At 39.4% G+C, this 21468-nt stretch overlaps 1 protein-coding gene across 1 annotated transcript; it reads left to right on the forward strand.

The window, feature by feature from the left end:
• The first annotated feature begins 10208 nt into the window (after positions 1 to 10208).
• Znf793 (zinc finger protein 793) lies at positions 10209 to 20303 on the forward strand. Its single transcript, XM_076837722.2, has 4 exons — positions 10209 to 10223; positions 13847 to 13973; positions 14743 to 14838; positions 18651 to 20303. Exons 1-4 carry the CDS (start codon positions 10209 to 10211, stop codon positions 19619 to 19621), a joined length of 1209 nt encoding a protein of 402 aa, XP_076693837.1. The 3' UTR covers positions 19622 to 20303.
• Positions 20304 to 21468: the final 1165 nt, after the last annotated feature.

The following is a 21468-nucleotide window of genomic DNA, read 5'->3' on the forward strand; positions in this document are numbered from 1 at the left end:
CTTTGAACATGTGATCCTCCTGCCTCAGCCTCCCAAGCCACTGGGATTACAGGCATTTACTACCCTGCCTGGCTTGACATCAACTTCTTTACATTCCTCATATGAGTGAAATCATATAGTATTTGTCTTTCTGTATCTGGCTTATTTTGCTTAACATAATGTGCTCCAGGCCCATCCATGTTATCACAGCTGACAGGATTTGATCCTTTTGTTGTGAATAAATAGTTTCCATTGTGTATATATGTACCACATTTTCTTTATGCATTCATCTGTTGGACATTTAGGTTTATTCTAAATATTGGCTATTGTGAGTAGTGCTACAATAAACATGGAAGTATAGTTGTCTGTTCAACATAGTGATTTCATTTCCTTTGGTTGTATCTATTAGGGTATATAACCTATTTTTCCTCATTAGGGGATTGGTAGATTATTTTTGCCTATTTTTGAATTTGAATTAAATCATATATTCATATAATTTGAATGTGATATGATTCAAATTGAATCATATAATCTGAAGCCGAACACCAGGATAAAATTCTAACCTGAGATCCTGGCTTGGCCATGTAAGATTGACTGTTTTTCTTTAAAAAAACAGATTGTGTGTGTGTGTGTGTGTGTGTGTGTGTGTAAATTGTAGGTGGACACAATACTTTCATTTTATTTATTTTATGTGGTGCTGAGGATCGAACTCAGTGCCTTGCATGTGCTTGACAAGTGCTCTATCGCTGAGCCATAACCTCAGCCCCTAAGAGTGCCTGTTTTATGTTATTCTCTCCACAAGCCAAAAACTTGCACAATGAAGTGGACCCTTAGAGTTTGGGGTGGATTTGCGGGCCAAGATCCTATCAGTGAAGTTAATAAGTTCAACAAATTGACAAGTGAGGGAAGCCTCTTCTCAACAGATAGTCTGGAATTTCAGAGTTCCTTTGGTCAAAATCCTCTATCTCTTAGGGACTGACCATTCTATGCAGAGACCTGAGCAAAGCAAATGGAAAACAGATCTTAAAGGGGTTTCTGGCCTGGGTCCAAGACATAAGGGCTCAAAAAATGCTGCATGTTTGGGGAGACTGTTGTGCAAGGACCCAGGAAGATGGTACATTTATTTTGAGGCAGAGAACAAGCTTCTGTCTCTCACATTCAACTGATGTATCTGAGAAAAAGTGAACCTCTTCCTTCAACTCACAGGTCTTCCCTTCCGTCTTGTTCATTTTCTACAAACAAGGGTTTTTTTTTGTTTGTTTGTTTGTTTGCTTCTGTTTTAAAATAATTTCAGACTTAGAAAAGTTACAAAATAGAACAAAAATTCCTGTTATATCTTTCATTTTGATTCTGTTAACATTTTGCTATGTGTGCAAATAATTTCTTTTTCTCTGTATATATGTGCACATTTGTTTAATGACACATGTGATAGTAATTTGTAGACATGATCCTTTACCCTTATGGCTCCTTAAATACAAGGACAGGGCTGGGGCTGTGGCTCAGGGGTAGAGAGCTTGCCTACCAGTGAGGCACTGGGTTCCATCCTCAGCACCACATAAAAACAAATAAAGTAAAGGCATTGTGTCCATGTACAAATTTAAAAATACAAGGACATTTTCTTACATGATCACAATAAAATTGTTGAAAGCATAAATGTTAAAATTTAAATATTAACATTTTAAATTGACACATTATAATTATACATATCAAGCTATCGCTTGAGCCACATCCTCAGCCCCTCATGATTATATTTTATCATTTTTGACCATAACATTTATAAGGAGTAGAGACCAGTTATTTTTATAGAATGAACCTCAATTTGAATTTTTCTGATTTTCCTCTTATTGAGAGTCATGTTGTACATCTCTGACAAGAATAACACAAAAGTAACGTTATATCCTTTTCAATGTGCTCCATCAAGTACACAATATCGTTGGTTTGTCACATTAATGGTGATGTTAACTTTAATCACCTGGTTAAGGTTATGTCCATCAGACTTCTCCACTGTAAAATTATATTAATAACTAACTTGTGGAGAGATCATTTGAGACCATGTAAATAAGCTCAAAGTTTCTTCCACTAGTGTTAGGCAAGAATCCATAATGATTCTGGAATGAATTAATTACTATTATTTTGGTTGCCAAATGGTGATTTTGTAGTTACATAATTCCTTCTACATTTATTATCCTTTATCTTCTCTGCATTTATTTGTATGAATATAGTAATATGTCTTTTTTGCAATAAAATAGGGGATGTAGCCAGGTGGCACATGCCTATAATCCTAGGTACTCAGGAGGCTGGGCAAGTTCAAACCCAACTTTGGCAACTTAGTGAGACCCTGTCTCAAAATAAACTATTAGGGCTGGGGTTGTGGCTCAGTGGTAGAGCGCTTGCCTAGCATGCGTGAGGCACTGGGTTTGATCCCTCTCACTACATAAAAATAAACAAATAAAATAAAAAATATTAAAAGAAGAAGGAAGAAGAAGAGAAACCTAGGGCCTGGAGTTGTGGCTCAGCTGTAGAGTGTTTGTCTAGCACGTTAGGCACTGGGTTCGACTCTCAGTACCACATAACAAATAAATTAAAAAGTGTTATGTCCATCAGCAACTAAAAATAAGAAAAGAAGAAGAAGAAGAAGAGGAACCTATCTTCACTTGGAGAGACAGCAAAACCGAGAAACTAAAAGCACATGGTCTGCAGTGGATCTGAATCTCAGTGCTGCCTAATTGCTTCACCTCTGCGGAGCACTGTGTCCTGTCTGTAAATGGAGTAGAGGAGAGTGTGAGGATTGAATGAGTCAGTATGTGGAAATAACTTAGTGCTTATTTGAGGTCAGGGCCTAATAAATACAAGCCCAATTTATTTTTTCCTATTTCTACCTTCTCAGTTTCAATAATGTTTTATTCAATGCATCACAGTTTTATTTGTTCTTTCCTAAGAACAATTGCATTCCTCTGTGAAAGTGCTTATTTTGATTTATCCTGATTTTTACTATTATTACTATTGATATTAGTATATATTCAAATAAATATATAAACATGAGGATATTGATAAAGTCAAAAATAAAGCATCAAAAAGGAAAATTCCTTTCAATTCCTTCATCAGAAAAAAAACAGCAATCCGTATCTTCATAGATTTAGACTTACATAATTTTTTTAAAAAAATCTTGCTTTCACACTGTTATAATTTATACATCAGTGTATATCACAAATGCTCTTCCAAGTCAATGAGTAGTTCCTTGTACCTTCATACTTCTCCATTTTTATTTATTTCTTTTTTTCTTTCTTAGTTTTTTTAAAATTTATTTTTTAGTTTTAGGTGGGCACAATATCTTTATTTTATTTTTATGTGGTGCTGAGGCTCGAACCCAGTGCCTTGTGCATGCCAGGCAAGCACACTACCACTGGAGCCAATCCCCAGCCCTTGTTTTATTTTTGAGACAAAATCTTGACTTGTTTCCCAGGCTGGTCTCAAACTCTAGGGTTTAAGTGATTCTCCTACTTGAGCCTTCTGAGGAGCTGGGACTATAGGTGTTTACTACCACACCCAGATTTTACGTCATCCTCATTATTATTGTTATTGTCATTATTTGTTGTTTGAGTGCTAGGTATTGCATCTCAGGGCTTTGCACATCTAAGCAAGCATGCTACCACTGAGCTCTATCCCCAGCCTTCATTTATTATTTCTAATGTTTACCTAATGTTCCATCCTGTGGTTTATCATTATCAGTCAGCTCATTCTTCAATTGCTAGAACATTTTTATTGCTTCCAATATTTTATTTTTACAAGTAAAACTAAGATGAAGTTCCTTGTACCTTCATTCTTTTCCTTTATACTAATCAATTAGGTGGCTTTTATAAAGCCAAGTTAATTGTTAGTCAGGAGCAGAAAACAAAGCAAGAAAGATTTTTAAAACCTGAATTTGGGCAGAAAAGTGTCAGTAAAACTGGATCTAAGGAATGTGGTTGTTAAATGTATTATAGTTACTAAAGAAACACTAAAGACTGCCCAGAGACAATAAGAAAGATGGCTTGAGTATGTCTGAAGCATTGGCAAGACCACTCCCATCTCAGGTTCGAGGGTGTAAAAATATAAATTCCTTTGCGAAGAGACTGTACAGGGGGGCCTAGGAAGTTGTTCTACCATGCTCAGCCACACAGGTACTCAACTATCACTAGCTTCAGAGGCTGCTGAAGCCATGGTCCCTGGGGGCTGGATACTACTAGAGATGGTGGCAGACCTTGGTGCCAACCATGTGGTGCTGGTTCTGCCGCAATGCAGAATGCTGGAGTTAGGGGGCCTATTTCCTTATGTGTAGAAACAGAAACAGGCTGTCAGGCACCATAAAGCCTGGGTTCAAATGCAATCTCTAACATTTATTGGTGTATGACACTGCATGAGCTACTTAGTCACTCTGTGTCTCAGTTTCCCCATCACTTATTTCTTATTTTTCCTTTCTTTGACTTACAATGAGAAAAAAGACATTTTTCTCATACATTGTTCACTTGCCTCTCATAAACAATCTATTATGTTATTTTTTGCTCACTTTTTGAAACCAGGGATTGAACTCAGAAGTTCTTAACCGCTGGGTTACATGCCCAGCCCTCTTAGTTTTTTATTTTGAGTCAAGGTCTCATTAAGTTGCTCAGGACCTTGTTAAATTGCTGAGATGGCCTCAAACTTTCGATCCTCTTGCCTCAGCCTTTGGAGTTACTGGGATTATGGGCATGTGCTACCATGCCTGGCTCTATATTCTTGTTTTTTCTTTTTTTAGAGAGTAAAACTTTATTTTAGGGCTCACAGTTTCAGAGGTTTCATCCATAGACAGCTGACTCCATTCTTTGGAGCCAGAGGTGAGGCAGAACATCATGGCTGAATAATGTGGTGGAGGAAAGCATCTGGGAACATGGCACCAGGAAGCAGAGAGAGAGCTGTCCTCACCGAGACAAAATATAAACCCCAGAGGCACACCTACCTCCTAATGACCTGCCCTCCTCTAGCCACACTCTACCTGCTTATACTCACCATCCAGCTTATCCCTACCAAAGGATTAATGCACTGATTGGGTGACGGCTCTGATAACCCAATCATTTCACCTCTAAGCCTTCTTGCATTGTCTCACATGAGCTTTGGGGGGACAACTCATATCTAAAACCATATATCTAGCTGTGGCGCCCAAAAGCTCATGCCTGTCTCACAAGGCAAAATACATTTAGTCCATTTCCAAGAATCCCCATAGTATCAACAGCTCCAAGATTTCCCCAAAAGTCCAAGTCCAAAGTCTCCTCTGAGACTCAAGGCAAACTTTCAGCATGAGCCTCCGTAAAAGCAAGTTACAAATATCCAGTATATAAAGGTACAGAGTAAACAGCTCCATTCCACACGGGAGAAATAGGGGCATAAAAAGAAGGGATGGGACCAAAGCAAGACCAAAATCCAGTTGGGCAAATAAGTCCTGTGATTCAGGTCTGGCATCTGGAGCACGTAGCATGGTGATGTTCTCTGTCCAAAGGGCTTGTGTAGCTCCACCCTATGGCTTTTCTAGCTGCAGTCCACTTGGCCTCTCTCTTGGCTTGTTTCTGCTTGGTTCCTGCAGCTTTCCTCAGTAGACATTCCACATTTGGAATGTCTGGCATTTCTTAATCTTGGGTGGTCTCTACTGCAACTTTGGCTTCCTGCTCACATCTCTACAGGGGCTGCCTACAGGGACTTCAAGCCTGCTACAGCCTGCCTGGCCCCCTAACTCCAGCATTCTGCATTGCTGCAGAACCAGCACCACATGGTTGGCACCAAGGTCTGCCACCATCTCTAGTAGTACCCAGCCCCCAGGGACCATGGCTTCAGCAGCCTCTGAAGCTAGTGATAGTTGAGTACCTGTGTGGCTGAGCATGGTAGAACAACTTCCTAGGCCCCCCTGTACAGTCTCTTCACAAAGGAATTTATATTTTTACACCCTCAAGCCTGAGATGGGAGTGGTCTTGCCAATTCTTCAGACATACTCAAGCCATCTTTCTTATTGTCAGCTGTGTTCTCCACAGGTCTCTGCAGGCTTTCCCCTTGAGGCCCAGGGAATATTTGGGGAGGGAGACTTGGCTGATACTCACCAAGGGATCTGCTTATTTTCAGGTTCCCAGGTGTCCTGCAGATGTTTGGATCCTGCCATCTTGCTGGACAGTAGGGCTATTCAGCTCCTGCCAGCCCTCAGGGCCACAGAAATTCGTCCACCCCTGCAGAAGACCCCGCCAGTGTCTGCAGCTAAGGGTGAGTGAATGTTGTGAGATGAAACTGTCAGGGATTGGCAGGCCAAGTAAAAGATCCCATCTGGTCTAGGAACAGGAAATTTGGAACAAAAATCCTCTTATGAAGGGTCAACAAGGTCCAAGACATTTTTTTTTGGTGTGTGTGTGTGGGGACCAGGGATTGAACTCAGGGGCACTGAACCACTGAGCCACATCCCAAACCCTATTTTGTATTTTATTTAGAGACAGGATCTCACTGAGCTGCTTAGTGCCTCATTATTGCTTAGGTTGGCTTTGAACTTGCAATACTCCTGTCAGCCTCCCAAACAACTGGGATTGGCTGACTTCTTTCTTTCTTTCTTTTTTGTACTTGGGATTTAACCCAAGAGCACTTAACCACTGAGCCACATTCCCAGTTCATTTTCATATTTTATTTAGAGACAGGGTCTTGCTGAGTTGCTTAGCAAAAACTGGCTTTGAACTTGCCTTATCCTCCCAAGCCACTGGAATTACAGATGTGTGCCATCACAAGCAGCAATCCCAGACTTCTTGCCAGAGCAAAGTCTGCCAGGTATAAGGAAACAGCATCATCCCTGAGCTAGAAGCAAGAACCAATGTAAGGATGTTATTCTTTTCCTTCGTCCATGGAACCTCTGTGGCTAAATGATGGGAGAAGAGTTGACCCCAAGATCCAGGGAGACTAAGAGTGAGGGAGAGTCAGGGAAGGCCATGGTCACATTATGGATGTGATAGGCATGTTCTTTCAGAGGCACATCTGTTTAGCTTTTCATTCTATCATCATAGGGGATGGTATGTGGCCACTTGTCAATTGTGCCCCTTCACTTAGCCTCAGGGAGTATGGGGAATTAATTCTGTCTTGAACCAGTGGCAAAAAAAATCCCTGAAACATCAGAATGATGGTAGTAGCAGGATCTATGGACCTACTGTCTGTAATTTTAAAAATATATGTTTTTATTTGGAAATTATTTTTATTTGGAAAACTTTAAAGAATATTACTTATGTATCTTTTATGTATAGGGCTCATATATATCCTTCATATAGATTCATCTAGATAAAGCTATGTGTATGCTTGTGTGTGTGTGTGTGTGTGTGCGTGTGTGTGTGAGAGAGAGATATGTGTGTGATATGCTCTCTGTGATATGTGACTGTGTTTTTTTTTAATATTGTTTTAGTTGTAGGTGAACACAATACATTTATTTTATTTTTATTCGGTGCTGAGAATCGAACTCAGTGCCTTATGTGTATGAGGCAAGCGCTCTACCACTGAGCCACAACCCCAGCCCACGTGACTGTTTTTTGGTGTGTGTGTGTGTGTGTGTGTGTGAGAGAGAGAGAGTATATGTATATATAATTCTTATCCTTTTTTACCTCAACTATTTTAGTTAAATTGTAGACATGATGCTCCTTTACCCATAAATACCTTAGTGTGTATTTCCTAAGAATGAGAATATTCACATAGCCAGCAGTTTTCAGAACCAGGCAGTTAACATTGATTTAAGGCTGTTGTGTAAGACAGTCTATATTCAGATGTCGGCTAATAATGCCGTTTTATAGCTACTTTTCTTTTTTTGTTCCAGGATCCAATCAGGATCACATGCTACCTTTAATTGACACTTTAGTGTCTCTTCTTTCTTCCATCCCTCCCCACCTTCCTTTTGTGTAGTGATCAATCCCAGAGCTCTTTTTTTTTTTTAAATATTGTGATTTAATATTGTGATTTTTAAATATCACTACAAATTCATAGTTTTTACAGGCTAAAATTCTGTGACATGTGCATTCATATGAAAGCACCAGACCATAAGATATTCATATGTTTAGCTTCAGTAGATATGACCAGTCTTAACACTCATTCTTGTATGGCTGGAGTCTCTTATGGCTAGCTCCTGTGTCCCTTTCCATGACCCACCCACTGAGGTAGTATCCTTGCTTTTTTATGCTCAAAATTGTGGAGGTATATCTTGTATTCTTTGTTCCAGATGTGAATTAGCCATTTTCCAAGGAGCTCCATTTCTATTTGTTGAAAATTAGTAGTAGCGGTCATAATTTGGATACTAGCTGGGAACTATTAGGCTTTTCTAGTTGAGGTGACATCAACCCAGATCACTTCAGTGAGAATGGCCACAAATACCTAATTTGAAAACTTAGACCTTATTACATTGGTGGTTTTAGCACAGTTCTAAAATTAAACATTCAGGTTCATCAGAAAATATTTGTTTATACTCTCAAACTATAATTTGCCATTTTCTTTTAAAATTTGTCAAGTCATAGTATTTCTTAAACATCTGGATTAAAAACAACATAATTGCTTTATGTTTAAAATTGTTTTTTGTTTTTGTTTTCCGGTTGGGGGGTCTTACTATATTGCCCAGGCTGGACTTGTATTCCTGAACTCAAGTGATCCTCCTGTGTCAGCCCTGAGTAGCTGGGACTATAGATGCATGCCACTGCACCTGGCTTTGAAAATAATAATAATAATAATAATAATAATAATAATGATAATTATTATTATTATTATTATTATTATTATTATTTTAAATATTTATTTTTTAGTTTTAGGTGGACACAATATCTTTATTTTACATTTATGTGGTGCTGAGGATTGAACCCAGTGCCTTGTGAATGCTAGGCGAGTGCTCTACAACTGAGCCACAACCCTAGCCCCTATTATTTTTTAATATATTTTTTTAGTTGGACATGTTTATTTTATTTATTTATTTTTATGTGGTTCTGAGGATCGAACCCAGGGCCTTACACGTGCAAGGCGAGCGCTCTACCACTGAGCCACAAACCCAGCCCCTGAAAATTATTTTTTTAAACTATATTTTAAAAATATTTGTTTTTTTTTTGGGCTGGGGATACAGCTCAGTTGGTAGAGTGCTTGCCTTGCATGCACAGAGCCCTGGGTTCAATCCCCAACACTGAAAATAAAGTAAAAAAAATTTTTGATTTTTAGTTGTAGGTGGACAAAATAACCTTTATTTTTTATTTTTATGTGGTGCTGAGGATTAAACCCAGTGCCTCACTCATGCTAGGCAAGTGCTCTAACACTGAGCCACAACCCCAGCCCCTTAAAATTATTTTTACGACCACATTTAATAATCTACTAAATGGATAACAAGGTGTAGCTTCCATTAATTATTTAGGATCATATTTTGAGTATATTTTACTGTTTTACAGTTAGTTTGTTTTTCTTTGGGTTCTTTGTGGGAGGCCATCCTCGCATGTGATTTGAGTTACCTCCCTGGCTGGGTGACAGGCGCTTAGACACAGCTGTGTTAAACCATCCCACACCTTTCCCAGGTCCGAGGACTTGTCTGTGCAGAGGTGTGCCTGGCCACTGACCTGAAGACCCAATGGCCGGCCCTGACCTTGGGATGCTGCCCCCCTTAACCTTCATTGGATGGAATTTTCCCTTGAATTTTTAGTTCTCCAATAAAAGCTCACTCCCTGGCATGCTCTCGCTCTCTTCTTTAAACCTTGCTACCGCTTTAGGTGGCTGGAAGCGGGAGCTAGGAGAAGCTGTCTCGGAGCTGTGTTAAAGGTAATGAGAGTCTGACTCTTTAATTTAAAACTCACTAGCAATTTCTTATGCATCGAACCTTCTCTTATGAAGCTCGTGCTGGTCGCATGGCAGAGTTCTTTTTAATATTTTTATAAGTTATCCCTTGTTCAGAATACATTTAGATCTAATTATTTAATTTTTAAGGGTTTTTTTTTAAACTTCTACTTATTTTTTAGTAGAAGCTTTTCCTCCTTAAAAGGTCTGTTTTATGTGTTCACATTCTCACTTGAATGGCAGCCATTTTATTTTTTGATCACAGTGATTTAAAACACAGAAGATTTACATAGGGAATTTGCAAGTTCCAAGACAGATCTGATCCTCACAGCTGTTTTCTGTTCTTCCTCCATCCTCTTCCTCCCCGTCTCTACCTTCACAGGTTTCCACTGTTTTTCCAAGAACAGCAGAAAATGATTGAGTACCAGGTGAGTGTGACAATAAGTGGCCAAATTTCCCTTCTTGGGGAAAGTGTTCTAGAAAACAATGTACCCATTATAAGCATAGACACTTTGTCATGGGCTGATTCTCAGGAAAACAGATTTGGAGATGGATATTTTAACACAGAGGGTTTATTGAGGGGGATCTTGGAATTCTCCTGAGGCAGTGAAGAAAGCGGGATCAGGCGGAGGGAGTTCTAAACAGAGGCCTGAGCTGATCTTACAACATGGTGGTAGCTGGGCATGGTAGTACACCTGTTGTACCAGTAGAGGTGGGAGTTTGAGGCCAGCCTCTGCAACTGAGCAAGACCCTGTCTAAAAATTAAAAAATAAAATAAAATAAAAAGAAAGGTCTGGGGATGTAGTTCGGTAGTAGAGCACTTGCCTGACATGCTCAAGGTCCTGGGTTCAATCCCCAGTACTACCAAACAAAAAGAAACTGTAGAGCTGGGATATATACCTGAACTGCGGTAGGGAAGTTCCCACTGGCCAAAGATAAATCTCAGAAAGTTTCAAGCCTGCAGCATCCAGTCTTTCAGGAGGATTTGGGTGAAATACCGTAGCCCCCTTTCTACACGTAAACATGATGGAAAGACACTTAAACATACTGCTATACCCATAGTATTAGTACTTAGAACAACTTTTTTTTTTAACCAGGTATATAATGCTTCATAGAGAATACATGGGGTATGACTGACTTAGCTAGTCTGTGGTTTAATGGACATTTAGGTAGTTTTCAAGTTTGATATTATGAGCACCAATGCAAGGAACATTTCTTGTTTGGAATATAGATGTACAAAGTAAAGAATCCAAGAAGAGGTCAGTAACTGTGATCTTCCTTGGAATTCCACAAAAAGGCAAAGACAAATTAGTCCTTGGTTTGCATAGCTCCTGAGGAAGAAGCACATGTATATCTCTAGGGGAAAGCTAGCTTTTCAAGGTGGTTCTTTATGAAGACATTTTCCTGAGAGGCTGAGGCAGAACAATGCTGCTGCTTACAGAGTGGCCAGGTGTATCTCCTTGGAAGGCTGTTAGAAATACAGAATGGCAGGCCTCACCCCAGACTTCCTGGAGAGGGTTTTCTGTGGGTGGTCCTGGGAATCTGTTTTTAAATGGCTCTGGGTGATCCTTGCACCCAAAGGTCTGAGAAGCAGTAATATAGTAGAGTTCTTACCAATAATAAATGCAGAAATAAGTTTAATGTAGAGGTTCATTAGTGTTTCCCATGCAAAAACTCTGGAGTCCTTTGCTCCCCAATGAAATGACAGTGTTGCTATTGTTGTCAGAGTCATAGGAAGTTCTAAATCCCTGTCATTTGTAATCCACATATATAATGTTAGATATCCACCTAAAATGAGCAACAAGAGACCAACTCTCTTAAAACAAAGTTGACTCAGGAACAGCAAAGTATACATTGCCTCATATGTTTTATCTTTTTTTGGTGGTGAAAGTGTTCAAAAACCCTCTTCTAGCTATTTTGAATAAACAGTACATTTTTGTTAACTATAGTTACCCTGCTATGCAGTAGTACCCCAGAACATACTTTTTTGTGTGTGTGTGATACTTGGGATTGAACCTAGGGGTGCTTAGCCAATGAACCACATTCCAAGTCCATTTTATATTTTTTTAAATACTCTTTTTTTTTTTTTTTTTTGATGGGAATACATTCTGAAAAGTTTACTCAAAGATAATTCTTCCATTTTCCAGATATCTGATTGTAATGACAAGAATCGAGATGTCACATACTACTACACACCTAGGGTATTTGCTATAGGTATTGTTTTACATAAAGTCTACCACTGACCAAAACACCACAATGCCACACATGATTGATGTTTTGATTTGTGATAATCAGTGTACTCTAAAAACAAAAGGCATTGACTGTAGAACTCAAGACAAAACTCTTTATAAGTCCCTTGCTACTTAGACAATGATAAATCTTTTTTTATAATTAAATGTATCTTTATTTATTTATTTATTTACATTGGAATCAGATGGGATATAATTTCTCATTTTTCTGAGTGTACAGGTTGCAGAATTACATTGGTCATGCAGTCACGTATATACCCACAGCAATAATAATGCCTATTTTATTCTGTTGTCCTTCCTTTCCCTGCTTCCCCACCCCTCCCCTCCCATCACTACTCTCTACCCAATCTAATGTGACCCACTTCTTTTTTTTTTTCCCCTCACATACCTGTATTCTGTATAATGAAGGGGGTCTTTTCCCTCTCATGCAATTCCCATTCTCCCTCCCTTTCCCTCCCACCTCTCTTCCCTATCTAGAGGTAATTTTCTTCTCATGCTCTTCCTCCCTACCCCATTTTGAGTCACCTCCCTTATATCAGAGAAGACATTCGGCATTTGTTTTTTTGGGATTGGCTAACTTCACTTAGCATAATCTGTTCTAATGCCATCCATTTCCCTGCAAATGCCATGATCTTGTTATTTTTTAGTGCCATAAATACTCTTTTTTAAATACCTTTATTTCATTTGTTTTATTTTTATGTGGTGCTGGGGATCAAACTCAGTGCCTCACGCATGCTAGGCAAGCACTCTACACTGAGCCACAACCCCACCCCACCCCCATTTTATTTTTTGAGACATGGTCTCGCTAAATTTCTGTTGCTGGCTTTGAACTTGCAATTCTCCTGCCTCAGCCTCCTGAGTCGCTGGAATTATACGGTTGTACATCTTCTATTTCTATTTCCCCCCCCCTCCTCCTCCTCCTCCTCCTCTTCCTCCTCCTCTTTCTCCTCCTTCTCCTCCTCCTCTTCTAATTTTCTTTTTCTTCCTTCCTTTCTCTCTCTCTCTTTTCTTTTCTTTTTTTTTTTTGTGTGTATGTTTGTACGGACTCATTAAACATCTTTTAGAACACTACTTTATTTCAGTTGTACCTGTTTGCATTATGATTCCAGTGGTTACTCTAGGAATACAATATGCACCAGTCTGCTTTCCAGTCTGCTTAGAGTTACATCACACTCACCCGTGGCCTCCCAGCATGTGCTCTGTACACATATTTATCTACCATCTCATCACTCAAAGGCTTTTGTGTAATTTGCCCATATCTCTGAGTAACTTGCCACCTTTAAAATCACTGTTTTGCCTCTGTGTCTTTGTTCACACAACTCCCTGCAAGGGGTGCTCTTCATCTTCCTGTAGAGAAGACTCAAGTCCACACAGCCCTGAGCTCTGAAGCCTAACCAGACCTGGAAAAGTTTAATGGACCGGTTCCTTCCCTGCATGCTATAGCATAGGTATCCTGCCATTACAGCTGTCATGACACTTCCATGCTGATGATTCTACAAATTGTTCTGCCTATGCCAGACAGTAAGACCCCTGAGGTCAGGAATCATCCATCACTGTGTTCCCACCAGCCAGCACTCGGCTACACATGGTGGGTTGTTGACTCAAAGTATGAATGACAATGGGCGGGTGGCTTCCAACATGATTTTTATCTTTGCCACCAAATATAGTACAAAGGTAGGAATGTAAAGGACATCCTAGGTAGATGGCCTTGATAAGCTGTGACCTGTGAGAAGTATAAGTCAACACCATCCACCTCCACCAACAGTTTTCCACATAATTTACTGTCATTTCAGCTTCAGCAGAGACCTGTGTCATTCAAAGATGTGGTTGTGGGCTTTACCCAAGAGGAGTGGCGCCGGCTGAATCCTGCTCAGAGGGCTCTATATCGGGACGTAATGCTGGAGACCTATAGTAACCTGGTCTCAGTGGGTAAGAACAGCTTCATTATACAATTCAGAGTATACATGACTTGCTCAGTTACCAAGGCTGACCTCCTGCCTCAGCCTCCTGAGTTGCTGGGATTATAGGCATGTGCCACCAGACTTGGCAGGATACCATTTTGTAACTACAGTAGAAGTGCTTCTTGACCTTCTAGTAGTCAATACCAGAGGACAGTTCTGAAAATAATTTCAGTGGAACTATCCCTACAGAAAATACCCAAATACTAGCATTTTAAAAGCATATAGATTCAGTCAGCTTCTTAAACATTATATTTTAACTTTTCCACAGTATTTCTTTATCTACATAGTACAGTGGCATTGAAAGCCAGAATGTTGGATTTTTAAAAAATGTTAGCTGTACCCATCACACTGTAGCCTAAAGTCAGAGAGCAAGATTGGAAATAAACCTTTTAAAAAAACTTTGAGGTGTAGGTACTTTTAAGTACCATTATTTTGCATAAATCGAAACCGAGGCACAGAGAAGTCACTGATTTGCCCAGAATCACCCCCGAGGAACACAGTGGAGCCAGAATTTGATCCCAGCAGCTTGGCTACAGAAGGCATTTCTAACCCTTGTGCTGTGCTGCCTCAGTGGGTTTGGCCTGAGTTTCGATCATCCTGGATTACTAATTCCATTGGTTCTGGATGAGTATACAGTTCCCTCCCAAGTATGTTTGTTGTGCAGCATTCAAAGCTGCTTGAGAGACTTTGAAGACCAAGAAGTTCAGCCCAAAGCCTGGGTTATTTTCCTGGAATAGGTTACGAAGGCACCAAACCAGATGTGATCCTCAGGCTGGAGCAGGAAGAAGCACCATGGATTTGTGAGGCAGTGTGCCCGGGCTGCCATTGTCAGGGTAAGTGTGATAACTCTAGCAGGAGGGGTACCGTGGGAAGCCGGCACCTTTAAAGTTTTGTTTAGGGTATTGCCTGACATTTTTCTGAACACCTCAACCTTCTTGATGACACTTTGACCTCCATGTGTCCTCACACTGTATCTGGGTGTGTTCCTCCTGCCTCCACTTTAAATCTCAGCTCTGCCCTTATGTGCTTGGTCTCCCTTCATCCAGAATCCTTGGTTATCTCTTGAGGTCACGTATCCCTCATGTGTCGTGAACATTCTGGTGTTCTTACAAATAATTCTATGATTCTTGCATTCCTACTCTCTGTTCTAACACTTTCCCAATGAAATGTCTTAGATCTGCCTGCTGTATCCACAGTCTATTATCCCTCATTTCCTTACTCTTTGAACTCAAATTGAAGTACTCCTATAGATGGAAGAGTATGGGATTGCAGAGGAGGAAGCAGGGAACTCCACATGGGATGAGCTGGGCCCTGTCATTTTTTTTTTTTTTTTGGTACTGGTTATTGAACCCAGGGGCACTTAACCACTCAACCACATTCCTAACCCCTTTTCTGTTTGTTTTATTTTGAGACAGGGTTTTGCTAAGTCCTTAGGGCCTTGCTAAAGCTAAGGCAGGTCTCGAACTTTCGATCCTCCTGCTTCAACCTCCTGAGTCACTGGGCCCATTTTAACCACTCACAATTAACCCTCAGAATTTTCTAAATGTAAAATATCCCAATAATACCCATGGTACATTGAGGGTTGGTGACCCATTTTTTTTCTTTTTTCTTTCTTTCTTTCTTTTTTTTTTTTTTTAGTTGTAGATGGAAATAGTAACTTTGTTTATTTAGTTTTTTTATGTGGATTGAACCCAGTGCTTCACATATGCTAGGCAAGCACTTTACTACTGAGCCATAATCCCAGCCCTGGTGACCCACTTTTTTTTTTTTTAATTGTTTGTAGTTGTAGATGAACACAATGCCTTTATTTTATATGTTTATTTTTTACATAGTGCTGAGGATTGAACCCAGTGCCTTACGCATGCTAGGCAAGCACTCTGCTGCTGAGCTACAGACCCAGCCCCTTGGTGACCCACTTTTAGGGATGCCTCTGAAGTACTGCTTCTCCACCAGAGTAGGGGAGGTTAGCCAAGCACAGGGGTACACAGCCTGTATTCCCAGCAACTTGGGAGGCTGAGGCAAGAGGATAGCAAGATCAAGGCCAGCCTTAGCAACTTAGTGAGGCCCTAAAAATAAGTAAATAAAAAGGACTCGGGATGTAATGCAGCGGCAAAGCTGCTGGGTTCCATCCCCAGTACCAAAAAAAAAAAAAAAAAGAAAAGAAAAAAATCAAAAAACAAATAAGTATGGGTTTTGCAAGAGACAATCCCTGAATAGGCCCTGAATGGGACCTCTGTTCTGTTCCTAGATCTCTTTATGCCATTTATATTTTGCTGTCATTAACCACACAATTGAATTAAATATTATATAAACTAAAAAATTAATAATTTTAATATTTCTCATCAAAACATTTTCTAACTATTCCCATCCGGGTTGCAGGGTTGCAGTAGCAGCACAGCATTAGAATTATTGGGTGGCAGCCTGTGTTCTCCATGTGCTGTGGTCTGCTCTGAGCACTTCACATGGATTGACTGATTGAACCCTTACAACACCTGTGAACCCAGGTTACTTTATTACCCCATTTACAAACAAGGAACAATAAGAGAACATGCAAGTAAGGGACAGAACAAGAATTGGAATCCAGGTCATCAGGTTCTAGAACCACTACTCCTGACCTCTACACTTGGTATCCTCTGGGGTGTATTTCTGCTTCATTGAACTGCCCATTCATCTTCCTGAAACCAAGATGACCTGGCTATCAACTCTTCTTCTCCCTCTTTTGATAATTTTATAACTGCAAATCCCACAAAAAATATACCTTATCAGCTTTGCTTTCTAAGTGCTCTGTATTCTCTACATCCAGCCTTCTTCCAAGGGGCTGCCTTTCCTGGTTTTCATAAGTTCGTTCTCTTCCTAGTCATGTCACTTTAAAGAACTCATCCATTCTGAGACCACATGATCCTCATAACTGGTTCCTTTGCCTTTTGTACCCTTGTGTGCACACATCCAGCTCCCATTTTACCAGTCTGTAGATCATTTCCACAGGAGTGCCCACTTACCCTGTTCTTTGTATGTAAAAAACTAAGGTCATCATTATTTGTCCTTGCTGTTCCTCAGGCCTTGCTTGCTTTCCTCCCTCCTCCTCCTCCTCCTCCTCTTCCTCCTTTTGTGTATGTGTTTTAATATATATACTAGAGATTGAATCCAGGGGTACTTAGCCAAAAATTTTTATAAAGATAGAGTCTTGCCAGATTGCCTAGACTGACCTCAAACTTGAAATCCTGCCTCAGTCTTCCAAGGAGCTGGGATTATAGGTATGCCCCGCAGCACTCAGCTTCACCTTGTATTTCATCCCAGACGGTTGCCTGTGTGTGTCCACTTAGAGTCTCCCTCTTCTACCACTCTGATTGTTCTTCCCACATACGCTGGTTTTTTTCTTTCTATAGAAGTGGCTTTCTCCCCACTTTTCACTGACATCTCCTAAAATCACGTCCAGTTTATCTCATGCCTGTATGCCTTTAAGTCAGGGGTTCTTAATTGCTTTTGTGCCGTGGACTTCTTAAGCAGTGTTGAATACCCATTTTTTTTACACATAAAAATAAAATTCATAAGATTAGGAAAGAAACAGATTACTAAAATACAGTATCCTTAGTGCACTTTGCTATTTATAGTTAGCTAGCCTGTCAGGATAAACTCTGATAACTTCTGTATCCATGCTTGTCAGACTCTGACATGTTAATCATTTAGGCATTTTGCTAAAATAAATTCTAGGGCTAGGGTTGTGGCTCAGTGGTAGAGTGCTCACCTTGCATATGTGAAGCCCTGGGTTTGATCCTAGTACCACATAAAAATAAATAAAGGTATCATGTCCATCTACAACTAAAAAAAATTTTTTAAATAATAATAAATTCTGATTCGGCAGATTTGGGGTAAGGTCTGAGATAGGCATATCTAGCAAGCTCCCAAATAAGGCCAAAGGTGCCCCTTAAAGACCCTTGTGTTGAATGGCAACGTTCTGTACAACATTTAACTATTTCTATAGCAGGGTTCAGAAAACCATGGCCTACAGATCAGCCCTCTATTTTTGTGAATGAAGTTTTATTGAAACACAGCCAGAGTCATATGTTTACATATTGTTCGTATTTTTCTGCTACAATGGGAGAATTGACTAATTGTGACAAAGACCCTATGGTCCACAAAGCCTAAAATGTTCACTGTCTGGCTCTGAAAGAACAAGATTGCCACCAATATATTTATAACACAGCTACTCAGGAGGCTGAGGCAGGAGGATTACAAGGTCAAGGCCAGCCTGGGCAACTTATGGAGACATTGTCTCAACAAAGTAAAAGACAAAAAGGGATGAGGATATAGCTCAGTGGTAGAGTGTAACAGGTTTAATCCCCAGTACAGCAGAAAACAAACAAGTAAAACAAAACAAAAGCCCTCATTGCCAACCCCTGCTGTGCATCATCCCACCTTCTTTGGAATTATTTCTCTGCATGTACTCCCCTCTATTTGTGCTAGTGTTCCCAATCTTCACCACTCCTAGAACTCTTCTCCCTTGTATTGTGCTCTTTGGTCATCATTCATTCTGTCTAATCAAATACTGTAATCCTTTAAATTTTGAGGGAATTTCTAAAGTTTTGTTCCAGATCATAATAAGTACAGACATTTATAAGGGATGATTCACTTGTACTTTCTACAGAAGACTTCTGGTCAGTTAATATCCAGAGGAATGGACGGCAAGATGTGCTTTTGGGGCAAGGTGCATTCATCAGCAAGAAAACACTGCCCATGGGAAAACCCCATGAATGTAATAAGTTTGAGAAAATACCACTTTTGAGCACTTCAATTCAAAACCCTAATAACTGGGATTCTTGTAGAAAGAGTTTGAACCATAATTTAGACTTGATTTGTTGTAAGAAAAACTATGCAAAAAAGCAAGATGGATGTTATGGATATGAGAAATTGGTACAGCGTACAGATCATGATAGAAGATCTAATGGAGAAAAGCCCTGGGGTTGCCGTCTGTGTGAGAAAGCTCTCAGCTGTAATCCAGCAGTTATGTATAAACCAGCAACAACCAATTCTCTTGTGTACAGACCAAAGAGGGTTCCACCTACAGAGAAACCCCATGTCTGCAGTGAGTGTGGGAAAGCCTTCTGCTACAAGTCTGAATTCATCAGGCATCAGAGAAGTCACACGGGGGAGAAGCCTTATGGATGCACTGACTGTGGGAAAGCCTTTTCACACAAGTCAACACTTATTAAGCATCAGAGAATTCACACTGGGGTAAGACCCTTTGAATGCTTTTTTTGTGGTAAAGCCTTTACCCAGAAGTCACATCGCACAGAACATCAGAGAACACATACAGGAGAGAGACCCTTTGTGTGCGGTGAATGTGGCAAGTCATTTGGTGAGAAATCATATCTCAATGTACATCGAAAAATGCACACAGGGGAAAGACCCTATCGTTGCAGAGAATGTGGAAAATGTTTCAGCCAGAAGTCATGCCTCAATAAACACTGGAGGACTCACACAGGAGAAAAACCCTATGGTTGTAATGAGTGTGGCAAAGCTTTCTATCAGAAGCCAAACCTCAGTAGACATCAGAAAATTCATGCTAGGAAGAATGCCTATAGGAATGAAAATTTAATCATTGTGGGAAAGCCTTGAGCAAGACACAGAGCTTCATTGGGTTTGGAGGGATTTAACTGTAGGAGAAATTTACCAATTTAATGAATTTGGACAAAAAGAGTTTTATTACAAGGGAAACCATGCTCCAATTTGATATGAACATATAGAAAAGGTTAGAGAAAATACTTTATGATATAAACACATGGTTACTCTGGCAGAGAAAAGTTTAAAGATTTATTAGATAGAATGCAAGCAGAACACAAAATGTATGCAAAGAGACTTAGAAGTATATATGGTTCATTCCTCAGCAAGCTGCATAATAAGAACTATTTTAACATTGTAAATGTGAATTTAATATAAATCATGACTGTCAAACCCTATGTCACAGTCTATTAGAGTGCCATTTACCAAACTTTTCCATTTTAAATATTACCAGTATCTTTTATTGTGTTCACAATTTAAAAAATAACAACACTACAGCCCAGCTATTTTGAGAACTCTTAATATATTACACCAGCTGCATTTTCTCTGCCTTGTTTGTAATAAATATAAATGGCAAGGCAGTTGTTATTGACCCCTTTTCTGAATAATAAAGCAATGTTTTTAATGTATTTTGATGCCAATTATAAACTGTACTGAAAGTGTGGTTGTTTATGTTGAAAATGAAAGCTAAGGAATAGTTTACCATCCTGACATTGTATAAACAAAACACTTGAAAAGTTCATTACTCGGTACAATATTTGACCAAAACAAGTGTTGCCCGTTATAATGGACACTTTATTTTCTTGGTACTAATTAAAAATATCTTTCAGCAACTTAGAAGGGTTATTTTTTTTTTTTTTTTTTTTTTTTTTGAGACAGGGTCTTGCTAAATTGCTGAGTTTGACCTCCTGCTTAAGCCTCCAGAGTTGCTTGGATTGCAGGCATGTGCCACCACACCTAGCATAAGAGACACCTTTTATACAGGTCTTAGAATTCAGAAATATTTTACACAGAAATCAATTAAGTGGAATTTCTTTTTTTATTGCAAATTGATGCAGCATCCACTTTTCTTCCCCCATACCTTTCCTTGTGATTGTCCTGGACACTGTACTCCAAGTTTTCCATCATTCCAGTATTTTAAAAACATCTGCTTCTTTGAGTTGCCATGTTGTCCTTATAAGAAAAGAAATGGACTTGAAATCCATACTTTTCAAGATTTGCCTCCCTGTATGATTGCCTGATCTGAATGAAAAGAGATATAACCACAGATATAGACATGATTAAAAGAGTAATAAAAAGATTCTTGTATAACTCTAAATAAAAATGTTTTTAAAATAAAGGAAATGGATCCTCTCTAGCAAACTATATGTTATATAAATTGCAATATGAAATAGAAACGTGTAGCTGGGCATGGGTACACACCTGTAAGCCCAACAATTGGAAGGCTGAGGCAAGAGAATCGAGAGTTCAAAGCCAGCCTCAGCAACTTAATGAGGCCCTGGGCTAGGGATTTGGGTCAGTGATTAAGCACCCCTGGTTCAATCCCTGGTGCCAAAAAAATACCATTGAAGAATTTGGTAATGTGATTAAGGACTTATAATCGAAGAATGCTTCAGGCCCAAATAACTTCATGATTAATTCTGTCCACTCTTCTAAAGAAAGCATTACCAGTGTTTTTACAATATTTCAATCCATAGATTGTATAATCCAGTTTATTTTATGAAGTTGATATAATTGGAAAAGAGAAAACTCCTTATTGGTTTTACTCATGAATATAGAAATAATAAAATTACAGCAAATAGAATTCAGCTATAATATATCTAAAGAATGATATAATATGATGACCTTGTAAGAGTTACCCAAGAATGTAGAGCCAGTTCCTTACTGGGAAATATATCAATAAG

Source organism: Callospermophilus lateralis, chromosome 18 (genome assembly GCF_048772815.1).
Source record: "Callospermophilus lateralis isolate mCalLat2 chromosome 18, mCalLat2.hap1, whole genome shotgun sequence".
NCBI lineage: Eukaryota > Metazoa > Chordata > Mammalia > Rodentia > Sciuridae > Callospermophilus > Callospermophilus lateralis.

What these genes read in the sequence shown, in the direction of transcription:
- Znf793 (XM_076837722.2), top strand. An exon ending in TAGTAACCTGGTCTCAGTGG is followed by an intron (nt 13,974 to 14,742) that starts GTAAGAACAGCT and finishes TTCCTGGAATAG; the next exon opens with GTTACGAAGGCACCAAACCA. An exon ending in CCCGGGCTGCCATTGTCAGG is followed by an intron (nt 14,839 to 18,650) that starts GTAAGTGTGATA and finishes TACTTTCTACAG; the next exon opens with AAGACTTCTGGTCAGTTAAT.